We start from the raw sequence: 19,477 nt of genomic DNA on the forward strand, positions 1-19,477 counted from the left end.
GGAATTTTTCCATGGAAATTGGGAGTTTTTCCGAAAAAAATAGGGATTTTTAAAAAAAAATTGGGAGTTTTTCCGAAAAAAATGGGGTTTTTCCGTGAAAAATGGGGATTTTTCCCAAAAAAAGGGAATTTTTCCATGGAAATTGGGGATTTTCCTGTGAAAATTGGGGGTTTTTTGCAAAAAAATTGGGGTTTTTTTCCATGAAAATTGGGATTTTTTCCTGTGAAAATTGTGGGTTTTTCCTGCCAAAATTGGGAATTTTTCCATGAAAATTGGGAGTTTTTCCCCAAAAAATGGGGATTTTTCTGTGAAAAATGGGGGGTTTTCCATGAAAAATGGGGATTTTTCCCAAAAAAAAGTGAATTTTTCCATGGAAAATGGGAGTTTTTCCCAAAAAATATGGGGATTTTCCATGAAAAATGGGGATTTTTCTGTGAAAAATGGGAGTTTTTCCGTGAAAATTCAGATTTTTTAAAAAAATTGGGAGTTTTTCCAAAAAAAGTGGGGATTTTTCCCAAAAAAATGGGGATTTTTCCGTGAAAATTGGGGTTTTTTATATGAAAATTGGGGCTTTTTTTAAAAAAAAATGGGGTTTTCCATGAAAAATTGGGTTTTTCCATAAAAAATTGGGATTTTTCCGTGAAAATTGGGCATTTTTCAATGAAAATTGGGTGGTTTTCCATGAAAATTGGGGATTTTTCATATAAATTGGGGGTTTTCCATTAAAATTGGGGTTTTTTGGTGAAAATTGGGAGTTTTTCCAAAAAAATTGGGTTTTTTCCATAAAAATTGAAGGTTTTTCTATAAAAAATGGGTTTTTTTCATGAAAATTGGGGATTTTTCTAAAAAATTGGGAATTTTTCCCAAAAAATGGGGTTTTTAATATGAAAATTGGGGGTTTTTCAATTAAAATTCAGAGTTTTTCCATGAAAATTGGGGTTTTATCCATGAAAATCAGGGATTTTCCCACCAAAACTGGAGATTTTCACACAAAAATTGGGATTTTCCCCATAAAATTTTGGATTTTCCCACCAAAATAATTGACTTTACCAAAAAAATTGTGTATTTTCCCCCAAAAAACACTGAATTTCCCCAAAAAAATAGTAAATTTTCCCAAAAACTTGGATTTCCCCCCAAAGATTGTGGATTTTCTCCCAAAAAATTGTGGACTTTATCCCAAAAAATTGTGGATTTTCCCCAAAAATTGTGGTTTTTCCCCAAAAATTGTGAATTTTCCCAAAAAAACCGTGGATTTTCCCCCAAAAACTGTGGATTTTCTCCCAAAAATTGTGGATTTTCTCCCAAAAACGTGGATTTTCCATGAAAATTGAGGATTTTCCCCAAAAAATCAGGGATTTTACCCAAAAAATTGTGGATTTTCCCAAAAAATTGTGGATTTCCTCCCAAAAATTGTGGATTTTCCCCAAAAAACTGTGGAATTTCCCACAAAAATTGTGGATTTTCCCAAAAATTGTGGATTTTCCCCCAAAAACGTGGATTTTCTCCCAAAAACGTGGATTTTCTCCCAAAAACGTGGATTTTCTCCCAAAAAATTGTGAATTTTCTCACCAAAAACTGTGGATTTTCTCCCAAAAATTGTGGGTTTTCCCCAAAAATTGTGAATTTTCTCCCAAAAAATTGTGGAATTTCTCCCCAAAAAGGGTGAATTTTCCCTATATTTTTGGGTTTTTTCCCCCAAAATTGTTGATTTTCTCAAAAAAATTGTGGATTTTCCCCCAAAAAACATGGAATTTCCCACAAAAATTGTGGATTTTCTCCCAAAAATGGTGGATTTTCTCCCAAAAACGTGGATTTTCTCCCAAAAACGTGGATTTTCTCCCAAAAAATTGTGAATTTTCTCACCAAAAACTGTGGATTTTCTCCCAAAAATTGTGGGTTTTCCCCAAAAATTGTGAATTTTCTCCCAAAAAATTGTGGATTTTCTCCCAAAAAACATGGATTTTCCAAAAAAATTGTGGATTTTCTCCCAAAAATCGTGGATTTTCTCCCAAAAACGTGGATTTTCTCCCAAAAACGTGGATTTTCTCCCAAAAAATTGTGGATTTTCTCACCAAAAATTGTGGATTTTCTCCCAAAAATTGTGGATTTTCTCCCGAAAAACATGGATTTTCCATGAAAATTGTGGATTTTCCCCCAAAAAATGGTGGATTTTCTCCTAAAAATTGTGGATTTTCCCCCAGAAATTGTGGATTTTCCCAAAAAAATTGGGGATTTTCCCACAAAAATTGGGTTTTTTCACACAAACATGGAGGTTTTTTCCATAAAAATTGGGGTTTTTTCCACAAAAATTGTGGATTTTCTCCCAAAAGCTGTGGAATTTCCCACAAAAATTGTGGATTTTCTCCCGAAAACCGTGGATTTTCCACGAAAACTGTGGAATTTCCCACAAAAATTGTGGATTTTCTCCCAAAAAACGTGGATTTTCCCCAAAAAATGTGGATTTTCCCCCCAAAATAATGGATTTTCCCCAAAAAAAATTTGGAATTTCTTCCCAAAAACTGTGGAATTTCCCTGTATTTTGTATTTTCCCACCTGTAGTGCTGCAGCTGCAGGTTGATCTCTGGCAGCACAGCTCGCTGAGCTTCCTGCAGGGAAGGACGAAGATCCTCTCCGCTGCGCTGACGCACCTCTGGGGAAAGTCCGGAAAATTCCAGAAAATTCCAGAAAATTCCGGAAAATTAGTCCAGAAAATTCCAGAAAATTCGGGAAAATTCCAGAAAATTTGGGACATTTGGGAAAATTAGTCCAGAAAATTCCAGAAAATTCGTCCGGAAAATTCAGGAAAATTCGGGGAAATTAGTCCAGAAAATTCCAGAAAATTCCAGAAAATTTGGGACATTTGGGAAAATTAGTCCAGAAAATCCCAGAAAATTCCAGAAAATTCCAGAACATTTGGGACATTTGGGAAAATTAGTCCAGAAAATTCCAGAAAATTCCAGAAAATTCGGGAAAATTAGTCCAGAAAATTCGGGAAAATTAGTCCAGAACATTCCAGAAAATTTCGGACATTTGGGAAAATTAGTCCAGAAAATTCCAGAAAATTCGTCCGGAAAATTCGTCCGGAAAATTCCAGAAAATTCCAGAAAATTTGGGACATTTGGGAAAATTAGTCCGGAAAATTCCAGAAAATTAGTCCAGAAAATTCCAGAAAATTAGTCCAGAAAATTCCAGAAAATTTGGGACATTTGGGAAAATTAGTCCGGAAAATTCCAGAAAATTAGTCCAGAAAATTCCAGAAAATTAGATCCAGAACAATTCCAGACCAAATACAATTCTCAATCAGGAAAAATTCAGCTCCAGGAAACAATCCAAAAAAAAAAATTAGATCCAAACAATTCCCAGAAAATTAGCCCAAAATTCCAGAAAATTTGGGAATTTGGGAAAATTCTCCAAATCCAGAAATTATTCCAAATTCAGAAAAATTCAGTCCAGAAAATTCCAGAAAATTCTGGACCTTTGGAATCCAAAAAAAAAAATTCCAGAAAAATTCCAGAAAATTCCAGAAAATTTGGGATTTTGGGAACGTTTTCCAGATCCAAATATGATTCTCAATCAGGAAAAATTCAGTTTTGATTTTTTCAGGAAATTCTTGGATTTTTTCTGCTTTGGAATCCCAAAAAATGGAATTTTTCCAAAGGGAAATTCCCAGAAAAGGGAAAAGGAGCCCAAATTTTTTGGGAATTGGAGAGGAAAATTGGGATTTTGGGAATTTTGTTCGAGTTTTTTTCATTCCCAATTCAGGATGATTCCATCCTGGTTTTTCCAGGCGGAGATTCCATCAATTAACCAAAATAATTAAGTATAAATATTCGGGAAAGTCGGGAAAAGTCGTGAAAATTTGGGAAAATTTGGGATTTTGGGAACGTTTTCCATAGCCAGAGATGATTCCCAATTCAGGAAAAATTCAGTTTTGATTTTTTCAGGAAATTCTTGGATCTTTTTCTGCTTTGAAATCTTAAAAACATTGGATTTTTCCAAAGGGAATTCCCAGAAAAGGAGCCCAAATTTTTTGGGAATTTGAGGAAATTTGGGATTTTGGGAATCTTCTCCACAGCCAGAAATTATTCCCAATTCGGGAAAAATTCAGTTTTGTTTTTTCAGGAAATTTTGGGAATCTTTGGATCTTTTCCTGCTTTGGAATCCTAAAAAAACTGGATTTTTCCAAAGGGAATTCCTGGAAATTTTCTGGGAATTTGGGGAAATTTGGGATTTTGGGAATGTTTTCCATAGCCAGAGATGATTCCCAATCAGGAAAAATTCAGTTTTAATTTTTTTTCAGGAAGATTTTGGGAATCTTTGGATTCTTTTTTCTGCTTTGGAATCCCAAAAAATGGATTTTTCCAAAGGGAATTCCCAGAAAAGGAGCCCAAATTTTTTGGGATTTGGGGAAATTTGGGATTTTGGGAATGTTTTCCATAGCCAGAGATGATTCCCAATCCAAATATAAATCCCAAAACTCAGTTCTGCTTTTTCCAGGAGAAATTTGGGAATCTTTGGATCTTTTTCTGGTTTTGAATCCCAAAAAAATTGGAATTTTTCCAAGGGAAATTCCCAGAATTCTTCACTCACCAATCTCCACCAGAAGCTGCTCTGGAATCTTCACCCGGAGAGGCTGAAAAAGAGGGAAAAATCCAAAAAAAATCCCCAAAAATAAAAAAAAATCCAAAAAAATCCAAAAAAAATCCCAAAAGAATCCCCAAAAATCCCAAATCCCAAGAATCCCAAACACCCCAAATCCCAGGAATTCCTCAGGAATCCCAAACAATCCCAGGAATTCCTCAGGAATCCAGAATCCCAAATCCCAGGAATTTCGCAAGAATCAAATCCCAAATTCCGGGAATTCCTCAGAAATTACAAAAAATTCCAAATCCTGGGAATTCCTCAGGAATCCCAAATTTCGGGAATTCCTCAGGAATCCGAAACAATCCCAGAAAATCCCAAATTCTGGGAATTCCTCAGAGATCCCAAACAATCCCAAATCCCAGGAATTCCTCAGGAATCCAAAAAAAAATCCCAAATCCCAGGAATTGCTCGGGAATCCCAAACAATCCCAAATCCCAGGAATTCCTCAGGAATCCCAAAAAATCCCAAATAATCCCAAAAACTCCCAAATCCCAGGAATTCCTCAGAGATCAAATCCCAGGAATTCCTCAGGAATTCCTCAGGACTCCCAAATCCCCAAATCCCAGGAATTCCTCAGAAATCCCAAATCCCAAGAATTCCTCAAATCCCAGGAATTCCTCAGGAATCCCCAAAACTCCCCAAAACCCCCAAATCCCAGAATTTCTCAGGAATCCCAAAAACTTCCCAAACCCCCAATATTTGGGATTTCTCATGGCATCCCAAATGATCCCAAATAATCCCAAAAAATCCCAAATAATCCCAAAAAATCCAAAAAAAATCCCCAAAACCCCCAAATTTTGGGATTTCTCACGGCATTCCAAATCCCAAATCCCAGGATTTCCTCAGAGATCAAATCCCAAACAATCCCAAATCCCAAATAATCCCAAAATAATCCCAAAAACTCCCCAAAAACCCCCAATTTTTGGGATTTCTCATGGCATTCCAAATCCCAAATCCCAAATAATCCCAAAAAATCCCAAATAATCCCAAAAAATCCAAAAAAAATCCCCAAAACCCCCAAATTTTGGGATTTCTCAAGGCATTCCAAATCCCAAAAACTCCCAAAAACTCCCAAATAATCCCAAAAACTCCCAAATAATCCCAAATAATCCCAAAATCCCCCAATATTTGGGAATTCTCACGGCGTTCCTGTCGAGGAAGATGCTGCAGAGTTCTCTGCCCAGAGCTTTGCTCTCCTTGGCATTGCTCTGCTGGCAAACCTCACAGCACAGGTGGAAGAGCTGGAAAATGGGAATGAGAGAGAGGAAAATTTGGGAAAAACTGGGAAAATATCTGGGAAAATATCTGGGAAAATATCTGGGAAAATATCTGGGAAAATATCTGGGAATGAAGTGGGTGGCAAAGCTCACAGCACAGGTGGAACAGCTGGGGAGAGAGGGAAATTTGGGGAAAATCTGGGAATAAAACTGGGAAAAAAACTGGGAATGAACTGGGAATAAACTGGGAAAATATCTGGGAAAATTAGGGAAAAAACTGGGAATGTGGGGGGAAAGTTTGGGAAAAAACTGGGAAAAAAACTGAGAAAATATCTGGGAAAATTTGGGGAAAAGCTGGGAATGAAGTGGGAAAGTATCTGGGAAAATATCATCTGGGAAAATAATATCTGGGAAAATATCATCTGGGAAAATATCTGGGAATGAACAGGGAAAATCTGGGAATAAACAGGGAAAAAACTGGGAAAATATTGGGGAATGAACAGGGAAAATCTGGGAAAAAATCTGGGAATGAACAGGGAAAATCTGGGAAAAAACTGGGGAAAAAACTGGGAAAAAAACTGGGAAAAAAACTGGGAAAAAAACAGGGAAAAAAACTGGGAAAAAAACAGGGAAAATATCTGGGAAAATATCTGGGAAGGAGGAGGAAAAATTGGGAATAAACTGGGAAAATATCTGGGAAAAAACTGGGAATGAAGTGGGTGGCAAACCTCACAGCACAGGTGGAACAGCTGGGGAGAGAGGGAAATTTGGGAAAAATTGGGAATAAAACTGGGAAAAAACTGGGAAAATATCTGGGAAAAAACTGGGAATAAACTAGGAAAAAACTGGGAATGAAGTGGGTGGCAAAGCTCACAGCACAGGTGGAACAGCTGGGGAAAAATGGGAATGAGAGAGGGAAAAAGTGGGGAAAACTGGGAATGAACAGGGAAAATTGGGGGGAAAAATGGGAATAAGAAGAAAAAATCTGGGAAAAAAACTGGGAAAATATCTGGGAATGAACAGGGAAAATTGGGGAAAAAACTGGGAAAATTTGGGAAAAACTGGGAAAAAAACTGGGAAAAAACTGGGAATGAACAGGGAAAAAAAACTGGGAAAATATCTGGGAAAAAAACTGGGAAAAAAACTGGGAAAAAACTGGGAAAAAACTGGGAAAATATCTGGGAAAATTTGGGAATGAAGAGGGAAAAAATCTGGGAATGAGGAGGGAAAATCTGGGAAAAAACTGGGAAAATATCTGGGAATGAGGAGGGAAAAATTCTGGGAATGAGCAGGGAAAAAACTGGGAAAATTTGGGAAAAAACTGGGAATGAGGAGGAAAAAGGAAAAAATCGGGGAAAACTGGGAATGGGAAAATATCTGGGAAGGAGGAGGGAAAAACATCCTGGAAAATCCCAGAAAATCCCAGAAAATCCTGGAAAATCACAGAAAATTCACAGAAAAATCCTGGAAAATCCCAGAAAATCATGGAAAATCAGGGAAAAATCATGGAAATTTTTTTTAAAAATCCCAGAAAATCACAGAAAATTTAAAAAAAATCCCAGAAAATCCCCGAAAAATCACAGGAAAATCACAGAAAATCCCTGGAAAATCATGGAAAAATCCTGGAAAAATCAGGGAAAAGCACAGAAAATTCCTGGAAAATCCCAGAAAAATCACAGAAAATCCCCAGAAAAGAAATCCGAGAAAATTCCCAGAAAATCCTGAAAAATCACAGAAAAATCACAGAAAATGACGGAAAATCCTGGAAAATCAGAAAATCCTGGAAAATCACAGAAAAATCATTGAAAATTCAAAAAGATTCCCAGAAAAATCCCAGTAATTCCCGGAAAATCACAGAAAATCACAGAAAATCACAGAAATTCCCAGAAAATCATGGAAAAATGATGAAAAATTAAAGAAAAATCCCAGAAAATCCTGGAAAATCCCAGAAAATGCCCAGAAAAATCATGGAAAATTCAAAAAAAATCCCAGAAAAATCACAGGAAAATCCCAGAAAATCACGGAAAAATGATGGAAAATTAAAGAAAAATCCCAGAAAATCCCGGAAAATCCCAGAAAAATCATGGAAAATTCCCAGAAAATTAAAAAAAAAATCCCAGAAAAATCCCAGAAAATCCTGGAAAATCACAGAAAATTCCCGAAAAAATCACAGAAAAGTCCCAGAAAAATCACAGAAAATCCCCAGAAAAATCAGGGAAAATCTCAGAAAAATCCTGAGAAAATCCTGGAAAATCACAGAAAATCCCCAGAAAAAGCAGGGAAAATCCCAGAAAATTCCCAGAAAAATCACAGGAAAATCACGGAAAATTCCCAGAAAATCCTAAAAAAAAATCACAAAAAATTCCCAGAAAAATAATGGAAAATTCAAAAAAAAAATCACAGAAAAATCACAGAAAATCACAGAAAATTCCCAGAAAATCACAGAAAAATCATGGAAAATTCAAAAAAAATCCCAGAAAAATCCCAGAAAATTCCCAGAATTCTGGGAAATTCCCAGAAAATCCTGGAAAATTCCCAGAAAATTCCCAGAAAAGGCAGGAATTGCTCACCAGAGGGCTGGGATCAGCCTGGGAGAAGAGGAACCTGAGGAAGACTCCGAGGTGAGCTGGGCGAGACTTGAGCTTGGAAAAGTCCTGGAAGAGCAAATCCCACTGGAAAAATGGGAAAAGAGGGAAAAAATCAGCTGGGAAATGGGAATTGTGGTGGGATTTTGGTGGGATTTTGGTGGGATTTGGATGGGATTTTGATGGGATTTGGATGGGATTTTGATGGGATTTTGATGGGATTTTGATGGGATTTTGCTATAGTTTTGATAGGATTTTGATGGAATTTTGATGGAATTTTGGTGGAATTTGAGCTTGGAAAAGTCCTGGAAGAGCAAATCCCACCGGGAAGGGAAAATGTGGGAAAAGAGGGAAAAAATCAGCTGGGAAATGGGAATTGTGGGGGATTTTGATGGGATTTGGATGGGATTTTTGATGGGATTTTTGATGGGATTTTGACGGAATTTTGATAGGATTTAGGCAGAATTGTGTTGGAATTTTGCTGTAATTTTGATGGAATTTTGCTGTAATTTGATGGGATTTTGATGGAAATTTGATGGAACTTTGATGGGATTGTGAAGGAATTTTGATGGAATTTTGCTGTAACTTTGATGAGATTTTGATGGGATTTTGATGGAAATTTGATGGAATTTTGGCGAAATTTTGCTAGAATTTTGCTAGAATTTTGCTGGAATTTTGAGGGGATTGTGATGATATTTTGATAGGATTTTGGTGGAATTATTTAGATGGGAATTTGATGGAATTTCGCTATAATTTTGATGGACTTTTGCTATAATTTTGATGGAATTTTGATTGAATTTTGGTGGAATTTGAGCTTGGAAAAGTCCTGGAAGAGCAAATCCCACTGGGAAGGAAATGTGGGAAAAGAGGGAAAAAATCAGCTGGAAAATGGGAATTGTGGTGGAATTTTGGTGGGATTTTGGTGGGATTTGGATGGGATTTTTGATGGGATTTTGAAGGAATTTTGACAGAATTTTGATAGGATTTAGGCAGAATTGTGTTGGAATTTTGCTGGAATTTTGCTGGAATTTTACTATAATTTTGATGGGATTTTGATAGAATTTTGCTATAATTTTGATGGGATTTTGATGGAATTTTGATGGGATTTTGGTGGAATTTTGCTGGAGTTTTACTATAATTTGATGGGATTTTGATGGAAATTTGATGGAACTTTGATGGGATTTTGATGGCATTGTGATGGGATTTTGGTGGAATTTTGGTGGAATTTTGGTGGAATTTCGATGGGATTTCGATGGGATTATTTTGATATAATTTTGATGGAGTTTAGGTGGAACTGTGATGGAATTTTGCTATAATTTTGAAGGAATTGTGATGGAATTGTGATGGAATTATTTTGATGGGATTTTGATGGAATTTTGCTATAATTATTTTGATGGAATTTTGATGGAATTTTGCTATAATTATTTTGATGGAATTTTGATGGAATTTTGCTATAATTATTTTGATAAAATTTTGATGGAATTTTGCTATAATTCTGATGGAATTCTGATGGAATTCTGGGATTTTGCAGGAATTCTGCTGGAATTGCAGCTCTGGGATGATCCCAGGGATGAGAAATCCATGGAAAAACCTGAACTGGGATTGATCCCAAAAATTCCAACTGAATCCATGGAATTCTGGAATAATTCAGGTTGGAATTGCCTGGAATTCCATTAAAAAAATCCCAAAAATCCCATAAATCCCACAAATCCCAAAAATCCCACAAATCCTATAAATCCCATAAATCCCACAAATCCCAAAAATCCCACAAATCCCAATAATCTCATAAATCCCCAAAATCCAAAAAATCCCATAAATCCCAATCCCAACCCTCAGAAAAATCCCAAAAACCCCAAAATTCTTTCCCAGGAAAACAAAAAAAACTCTCCCAGAATCCCAGCAGGAATTCCCAAATTCCCCAAAATTCCCAGATTTTCCCAAAATTCCCAATTTTCCTGAAATTCCCACCTCGTTGTTGGAATCTCCAGGATCACAATCCTCCTCAGGGCCAATGATCTGAGGCTTTCCCTGTCCAGAAAAACATGGAGAACATGGAAAAACACGGAAAAAACATGGAAAAAACATGGAGAAAACATGGGGAAAACATGGGGAAAAATGGAAAGACATGGAAAAAACATGGAAAAAATGTGGGAAAACGTGGGAAAACATGGGAAAACATGGAAAAAACATGGAAAAACATGGGAAAAACATGGGGAAAACCATGGAAAAAACAGGGAAAAACATGGAAAAATTTGGAAAAAACATGGGATAATGTGGAAAAACATGGAAAAACATGGGAAAACATGATAAAATATGGAAAAAAACAGGGAAAAACCATGGAAAAACATGGTAAGATATGGGAAAACAAACAAAACATGGGAAAAACAGGGAAAAAACAGGGAAAAACAGGGAAAAAACAGGGAAAAAACAGGGAAAAAACAGGGAAAAAACAGGGAAAAAACAGGGAAAAAACATGGGAAAAAACATGGAAGAATGTGGAAAAAACATGGAAAGACATGGACAAAACATGGGAAAACATATGGAAAAACATGGGAAAACATGGAAAGACATGGGAAAACATACAGAAAAACATGGGAAAACATGGAAAAAACATGGGAAAACATGGGAAATCTCCACAAAATCCGGGAGTTTCCCCAAAAAAATCCAGGAATTTCCCGAGAATTCCCGTTTTTCTCACCTCTCTCTCTGTCCCCAGTTCCAACCCGCTCTCTCCATCCTGGGAATCCACAGAAAATCCCAAAAATCCTGATTTTCCCGAGGCTGGGAATGGCGGGAAGCTCCGGAGAACTTCCCCAGGATGAGCAGAATCCTGGAAAACCAAAGGAAAAATGGGAATTTTGGGGAGTTTCTGAGAAAAACGAGAGGAAAAATGGGAATTTTGGGGAATTTCTAAGAAAAGCAAGAGGAAAAATGGGAATTTTGGGGAGTTTCTGAGAAAAACAAGAGGAAAAATGGGAATTTTTGGGAGTTTCTGAGAAAAACAAGAGGAAAAATGGGAATTTTGGGAAAATTCCCAGGAAATGGAGATTTGGGATTGTGGGAAACCAGGAATTGGGAAATTGTGGGAATTTCTAAGGCAGGAATGGGGAAATTCCCAGAATTCTCAGTGTAGGAATTCCCAGAAAATTCAGCTTTGGGATCACGGAAAACCCAGGAATGAGCAAATTCCCAAAATTCCCAGAATTCCCAGAATTTCCCCCAAAGCTCACCACCAACCCCAATTCCCAAAAACCCCCAAAAATTCCCAAAAACTCCCCAAATTCCCACAGAAAAAATCCAGGATTTCAACCCCCAACCCTTGGGAAAAGGCAGGAATGATCCCAGAATTCCCAAAATTCCCGGAATTCCCAGGGAATGGAGATTTGGGATTGTGGGGAAACTGGGAATGAGGGAAATGTGGGAATTTCCAGTGTGGGAATGGGGAAATTCCCAGGAAATTCAGCTTTGGGATCACAGAAAACCCAGGAATGAGCGAATTCCCAAAAACCCCAAAATTCCCCAAATTCCCACAGAAAAAATCCAAAATTTTGGCCAAACTTCAACCCCCCAACCCTTGGGAAAAGGCAGGAACGCTCCCAGAATTCTCAGAATTCCCAAAATTCCCCAAAACTCCCCAAAACTCCCCAAATTCCCACAGAAAAAATCCAGGATTTCAACCCCCAACCCTGGGGAAAAGGCAGGAATGCTCCCAGAATTCCCAAAATTCCTGGAATTCCCAGGGAATGGAGATTTGGGATCATGGAAAACCCAGGAATGAGCAAATTCCCAAAATTCCCAGTATAGGAATTCCCAGGAAATTCAGCTTTGGGATCACAGAAAACCCAGGAATGAGCGAATTCCCAAAAACCCCAAAATTCCCAAATTCCCACAGAAAAATCCCAGGATTTTGGGTCAAACCCAACCCCCAACCCTGGGGACAAGGCAGGAACGCTCCCAGAATTCTCAGAATTCCCAAAATTCCCCAAAACTCGCCAAAACTCCCCAAATTCCCACAGAAAAAATCCAGGATTTCAACCCCCAACCCTGGGGAAAAGGCAGGAATGATCCCAGAATTCCCAAAATTCCTGGAATTCCCAGGGAATGGAGATTTGGGATTGTGGGGAAACTGGGAATGAGGGAATTGTGGGAATTTTCAATGTGGGAATGGGGAAATTCCCAGGAAATTCAGCTTTGGGATCACAGAAAACCCAGGAATGAGCGAATTCCCAAAAACCCCAAAATTCCCACAATTCCCACAGAAAAAATCCAAAATTTTGGCCAAACTTCAACCCCCCAACCCTTGGGAAAAGGCATGAATGCTCTCAGAATTCCCAAAATTCCCCAAACCTCCCCAAATTCCCACAGAAAAAATCCAGGATTTCAACCCCCAACCCTGGGGACAAGGCAGGAATGATCCCAGAATTCTCAGAATTCCCAAAATTCCCAAAATTCCCGGAATTACCCCGAATTCCTGCAGGATTTTCAGCTGCAGCTGGTTGACTCTGCGCCGAGCTCCTTCCATCTGCTCCTCCAGGGAAATCCCAGGATTTCGGCTGTGCAGCTCCTCCAGCCGCTGGGGAAGGAAAAATTCCCAAAATTCCCCAATATTCCCAGAATTCCTGAGCCTGGGAATGCCAGCCTGGCAGCCCCAGGGATTTGGGAAAAGTTGGGAGAGGTTTTTCCCACTTTTTCCACTTTTTTCCCATTTTTTTTCCCAATTTTTCTCCCTTTTTTCCTGATTTTTTCCTATATTGTTCTTCTTTGTTCACTTTTTTCTTCTCTTTTTCCCCACTTTTTCTCTCTTTTTCCCAATTTTTCCTACATTCCCTCTCTTTTCCCCTCTTTTTCCACTTTTTTTCCCTCTTTTCTCCCCGTTTTTTTCACTTTTTCTCTCTTTTTTCCCAATTTTTTCCTATATTCCCTCTCTTTTTGCCTCTTTTTTTCCTGTATTCTCTCTCTTTTTTGGGGAAAAAAGGGAGAAAAAAGGGGAAAAAGAAGGGAAAAAAGGAGAAAAAAAGAGGGAATAAAGAGGAAAAAGAGGGAAAAAGAGAGGGGAAAGGGGAAAAAGAGAAAAGGGGGAAAAAGGGAAAAAAAGAGGGAATAAAGAGAGAATAAAGAGGAAAAAGAAGGAAAAAATGGGGGAAAAGGGGAAAAAAGGGTGAAAAAAGGGGAAAAAAAGAGGGAATAAAAGAGTAAAAAGAGGGGAAAAGGGGGGAGAAAAGGGAAAAAAAGAGGGGGAAAAAGGAGAAAAAAGGAAAAAAAGGGGAAAAAAGGGGGAATAAAGAGGAAAAAGAGAGGAAAAAATGGGGGGAAAAGGGGAAAAAAGAGGGGAAAAGGGAAAAGGGGGGTAAAAAAGGGGAAAAAAGAAGAAAAAGAAGGAAAAAATGGGGGGAAAAGGGGAAAAAAGAGGGGGGAAAAGAGAGAAGAAAGAGGAAAAAGGATGAGAAAAGAAGGGAAAAAAGAGGGGAAAAAAGAGGGAGAAAAAGGGGAAAAAGAGGGGAAAAAGAGGGGAAAAAGAGGGGAAAAAGAGGGGAAAAAGAGGGGAAAAAGAGGGGAAAAAGGGGAAAAAGGAAAGAAAAGGGGGAAGAAAGGGGGAAGAAAGGGAAGAAAGGAAGAAAGGGAAGAAAGGAAGAAAGGAAGAAAGGGGGAAGAAAGGGGGAAGAAAGGGGGAAGAAAGGGGGAAGAAAGGGGGAAGAAAGGGGGAAGAAAGGGGGAAGAAAGAGGAAAAAAGGGGGAAAAAGGGGGAAAAAAGGGGAAAAAGGGGAAAAAGAAGGGAAATGGAGAAAAAAGGAAAAAAAACCGAGGGAATAAAGAGGAAAAAGAGGGAGAAAATTGGGGAAAAAGGGGAAAAAGAGGGAAAAAATTGGGGAAAAAAGGGGAAAAAGAAGGAAAAAATGGGAGAAAAGAGGGGAAAAGGGAAGAAAAGATGGAAAAAAGTGGGAAAAGTGGGAAGGATTTGGGATGTTCCCACCTGGAGCTCAGCCTCCTCCTGGCGCAGCATGTTCCGCAGGATCTGAGCAGCGTGCTTCTGAACCTCGGGGTCCTGCAATTCCAGAGGTTTGGGAATTTGGGAATTTGGGAATGGGATTGGGATTGGGGATGCTTCTGAACCTCGGGGTCCTGAAATTCCAGAGGTTTGGGAATTTGGGAATGTGGGAATGGGATTGGGATTTGGGAATGGGAATGCTTCTGAACCTCGGGGTCCTGCAATTCCAGAGGTTTGGGAATAATGGGAATGGGATTGGGATTTGGGAATGGGAATAATGGGAATGGGGATGCTTCTGAACCTCGGGGTCCTGAAATTCCAGAGGTTTGGGAATTTGGGAATGTGGGAATGTGGGGATGCTTCTGAACCTCGGGGTCCTGCAATTCCAGAGGGAATGTGGGAATGGGATTGGGATTTGGGAATATGGGAATGGGGATGGGATTGGGAATGGGGATGGGGATGCTTCTGAACCTCGGGGTCCTGGGAGTGAAGATTTGGGAATTTGGGAATATGGGAATGGGGATGGGAATATGCGAATATGGGAATATGGGAATGCTTCTGAACCTCAGGATCCTGGAATTCCAGAGGGAATGAGAGAATGTGGGAATAGTGGGAATGGGAATGGGAATGGGATTAGGAATGGCAATGGGGATGCTTCTGAACCTCGGGGTCCTGGGAGTGCAGAGATTTGGGAATTTGGGAATTTGGGAATATGGGAATGGGATTGGGGATGGGGATGGGGATGCTTTGAACCTCGGGGTCCTGAAATTCCAGAGGGAATGTGGGAATGATGGGAATATGGGGATGGGGATGCTTCTGAACCTCGGGGTCCTGGGATTGGGAATGTGGGAATGAGGGAATGGGAATGGGGATAATGGGAATGGGATGGGGATGCTTCTGAACCTCAGGATCCTGGGATTGCGGATTTGGGAATGTGGGAATGATGGGAATGATGGGGATAATGGGGATAATGGGGATAACGGGAATGGGAATGGAATGGGAATGCAAATGGGGATGGGAATGGGGATAATGGGAATAACGGGAATTACAGGAACGGGAATGGGGTGGGAATGGGAATGGGATGGGAATGATGGGAATGATGGGAATGGAAATGGGGATGGAATGGGAATGGGAATGGGAGTGGGAATAATGGGAATAATGGGAATAATGGGAATGGGGATGGGAATGGAATGGGAATCACCCTTGGGAATGGGGAATCAACCTCAGGAATGGGCCTCAGGAATCACCTTTGGGAATGAGGAATGAAAGACCCTTGGGAATTGGGAATGAACCCTGGGAATGGGCTTGGGAATGAGGAATGAGCCTCAGGGACCATCCTAAGGAATTCCCCTGAGGAATGAGGAATCAGCCTTGGCAATGAGGAATCTCCCTCGGGAATCACCCTCTGGAATGAGGAATGACTTTTGGGAAGAGCCAGGGCCAGGGTGGGATTTGGGATTGATCCAGGAAGGGATTTTGGGATTGCCCAGGGGGATTTGGGATTTCCTGTGGGAATTTTGGGATCTCCTGAGGGAATTCTGGGGTCCCATTAGGGAACTTTGGGATTTCCTAAGGGAATTTTGGGATCTCCTGAGGGAATTCTGGAATCCCATGAAGGGATTTTGGGATTTCCTGAGGGAATTTTGAGATTCCTTGATAGAATTTTGGGATTTCCTGAGGGAATTTTGAGATTCCTTGAGGGAATTTTGGAATTCCCTGTGGGAATTTTGGGGTTTTTGATGGAATGTTGGGATTTCCTGATGGAATTTCGGGATTTCCTGATGGAATTTCGGGATTTCCTGAGGGAATTTTGGGATTTCCTGAGGGAATTTTGAGATCCCATTATGGAATTTTGGGATTTCCTGAGGAATTTCGGGATCTGCCAATGGAATTTCAGGATTCCCTCATGGAATTTCGGGATCTGCTGATGGAATTTTGGGATCTCCAGATGGAATTTTGGGATTTCCTGATGGAATTTTGGGATCTCCTGATGGAATTTTGGGAATTCCCGATGGAATTTTGGGATTTTTGATGGAATTTCAGGATTCCCTGATGGAATTTCAGGATCTCCTGATGGAATTTTGGGAATTCTGGTCTCACCTGCAGCGGTTTGGGGTCGGTGATCCTCTGCTGGGCAATTCCTTGAGCGAATCCCGAATTTTCCGAGTCCTGCTGGGGAATTCCAGGAATTCCAGGAATTCCCACGGATCCAGGGGGAGGAGAGCCCAGCAGGGTCAGAGCCACGTAAGCTCCAGCTGGAAAAAATGGGAATTTGGGAATGTGGGAAAGTGGGAAATTAGGGAAAAGGGGAGAAAAAATGAGGAAAATGGGGAGGAGAAGGAATTCCAGGGAAAATTTAGGATTTGGGAATGAGGGAAGAGAGAAATTTGGGAAAAGGGGAAAAAAATAGAGGAAAATGAAAGTGAGAAGGAATTCCAGGGAAAATTTGGGATTTGGGAATGAGGGGAGGGAGAATTTTGGGAAAAGGGCAAAAAAAATAGAGGAAAATGAAGGTGAGGAGGATTTTCAAGGAGAATTTCTGAGGAAAAACTTCCAGGAAAAATTTTAAGGAAAAATTTCCAGGAAACATTTCAAGGAAAAATAGGGATGAAAAGGATTTCCTGGAAAAATTTGGGGAAAATGGGGATAGAAACAGTTCCAGGAAAAATTTGGGAAAAGAGAGTTTTGGGATTTCTGGGAAAAGTTTGGGGAAAGGGGGTGAGAAGGATTTCCGGAAAAAAATTCCCAAAAAAAAATTTCGGGAAAAGATTCTGGGAGAAATGGTGGTGAGAAGGATTTCCAGGGAAAAATTTGGGAATTTTGAGAGTTCCTGGGAAATTTGGGGAAATTCCAGGGAAAGAGTTCCAGGAAAAACTTAATCGATTTCCTGGAAAAATTTGGGAAAAGGGGGTGGAAATATTCCCAAAGAATTCCCAAAGGACGTGAATGGAAATTCCTTTCCCTCTTTTCATGGGAATGGGAAGAGAATTCCTGGGAATTTTGGAGAAATTTTGGGGAAATTTTGGGGAAAAATGCCTGGAAAAACTTAATGGATTTCCTGGAAAAAACTGGGAAAAAGGGGTGGAAACATTCCCAGGATTTCCCACTGAATTCCCTGGGAATTTTGGGGAAACTCCAGGGAACTTCCAGGGAAAAATTCCAGAGAAATTTTGGGGAAATTCCATGGAAATTCCAGGGACAATTCCATACTCACACTTGATGAGTTTCACCACCTCCAGGTGGGAGCTGTTGGTCACCATCGTCCCATTCACCTGGAAAAACAGGGAAAAACTTGGGAAAAAGGGCAGAAAATGGGAATTTTCCCGCGGAATGTGGGGAGAAAGGGATTTGGGAATTTTGGGAATGAGATTTGGGAAAAAAACAGGGAAAAACGAGCAGAAAATGGGAATTTTCCTCAGGAATGTGGGGTGAAAGGGAATTGGGAATTTTGGGAATGGGATTTGGGGATTTTGGGATTTGGGAATTTTGGGAATTGGGAATTTTGGGAATGGGATTTTTTTGGAATTTGGGGAATTTGGGGAATGGGATTTGGGAATTTTGGGAATTTTGGCAATTTGGGGAATTTTGGGAATTTTGGGAATGGGATTTTTTGGGAATTTTGGCAATTTTGGGAACGGTATTTGGGAAATTTGGGAATTTTGGGAACAGGATTTTTTGGGAATTTTGGGAACTCCCACCTTGACGATCCGGTCGCCCTCCTGCACTCCTGCCCTCATTGCAGCTCCACCTGGAATTTGGGGAAAAAACCTTGGAATTAGGTTTGGCCCCAAAATTCCTCATCCCAAAATTGGGGTTGGATTTTCTCCCACATTTTCCCCACATTTTTGCCCCAATTTTCCTCACATTTCCCCCTACATTTTCTCCCCCATTTGCTGCCACTTTCTCCCAGTTTTCCACACATTTTCTCCCACAGTTTTTTCACCATTTTCCTCACATTTCCCACCCATTTTCGCCCCCATTTTCCTCACATTTCCTGCCATTTTCTCCCTCAGTTTCCCCCACTTTCTCCTTCAGTTTTCCCCCATTTTCTCCCTCAGTTTCCCCCACTTTCTCCCTCAGTTTTTCCCCATCTTCTCCCTCAGTTTCCCCCATATTCTCCCTCAGTTTCCCCCATTTTTCCCTCAGTTTTCCCCATCTTCTCCTCAGTTTTTCCCCCATTTTCTCCCTCAGTTTCCCCACTTTCTCCCTCAGTTTTCCTGCCATTTTCTACCTCAGTTTCCCCCATTTTCTCCCTCAGTTTTCCCCCATTTTCTCCCTCAGTTTCCCCCACTTTCTCCCTCAGTTTCCCCATATTCTCCCTCAGTTTCCCCATTTTTCCCTCAGTTTTTCCCCATCTTCTCCCTCAGTTTCCCCCACTTTCTCCCTCAGTTTTTCCCCATCTTCTCCCTCAGTTTTTCCCCATTTTCTACCTCAGTTTTCCCCCATTTTCTCCCTCAGTTTTTCCCCATCTTCTCCCTCAGTTTCCCCCATTTTCTCCCTCAGTTTTCCCACCATTTTCTCCCTCAGTTTTCCCACCATTTTCTCCCTCAGTTTTCCCCCATTTTCTCCCTCAGTTTTCCCCATTTCTCCCTCAGTTTTCCCCCATTTTCTCCCTCAGTTTTTCCCCATTTTCTCCCTCAGTTTTCCCCCATTTTCTCCCTCAGTTTCCCACCATTTTCTCCCTCAGTTTCCCACCATTTTCTCCCTCAGTTTCCCACCATTTTCTCCCTCAGTTTCCCACCATTTTCTCCCTCAGTTTTCCCCCATTTTCTCCCTCAGTTTTCCCCCATTTTCTCCCTCAATTTCCCACCATTTTCTCCCTCAGTTTTCCCCCATTTTCTCCCTCAATTTCCCACCATTTTCTCCCTCAGTTTTCCCCCATTTTCTCCCTCAGTTTCCCGCCTTTTTCTCCCTCATTTTTCCCCATTTTCTCCCTCAATTTCCCACCATTTTCTCCCTCATTTTTCCCCATTTCTTCCCTCAGTTTCCCACCATTTTCTCCCTCAGTTTTCCCCCATTTTCTCCCTCAGTTTCTCCCTGATTTT

General features: G+C 40.1%; 1 protein-coding gene across 1 annotated transcript in view; it reads right to left on the reverse strand.

Moving 5' to 3' along the window:
- Positions 1-941: 941 nt before the first annotated feature.
- Positions 942-19,477, reverse strand: part of LOC146427408 (rho guanine nucleotide exchange factor 11-like) — a 29,400-nt gene continuing 10,864 nt past the window's right edge. The window contains exons 4-15 of the mRNA XM_085082225.1: positions 18,131-18,180; positions 17,647-17,704; positions 16,533-16,687; positions 14,418-14,489; positions 12,909-13,019; positions 11,145-11,276; positions 10,415-10,474; positions 8,432-8,533; positions 5,787-5,885; positions 4,591-4,633; positions 2,554-2,650; positions 942-975 (exon numbers count right to left, since the gene is read on the reverse strand). Coding sequence (XP_084938351.1) covers positions 942-975; positions 2,554-2,650; positions 4,591-4,633; positions 5,787-5,885; positions 8,432-8,533; positions 10,415-10,474; positions 11,145-11,276; positions 12,909-13,019; positions 14,418-14,489; positions 16,533-16,687; positions 17,647-17,704; positions 18,131-18,180 — 1,013 coding nt within the window. The remainder of the gene's footprint in view (positions 976-2,553; positions 2,651-4,590; positions 4,634-5,786; positions 5,886-8,431; positions 8,534-10,414; positions 10,475-11,144; positions 11,277-12,908; positions 13,020-14,417; positions 14,490-16,532; positions 16,688-17,646; positions 17,705-18,130; positions 18,181-19,477) is intronic.

The sequence above is a fragment of the Lichenostomus cassidix genome, chromosome 25, assembly GCF_008360975.1.
Source record: "Lichenostomus cassidix isolate B80296 chromosome 25, HeHo_3.0, whole genome shotgun sequence".
Taxonomy (NCBI): domain Eukaryota; kingdom Metazoa; phylum Chordata; class Aves; order Passeriformes; family Meliphagidae; genus Lichenostomus; species Lichenostomus cassidix.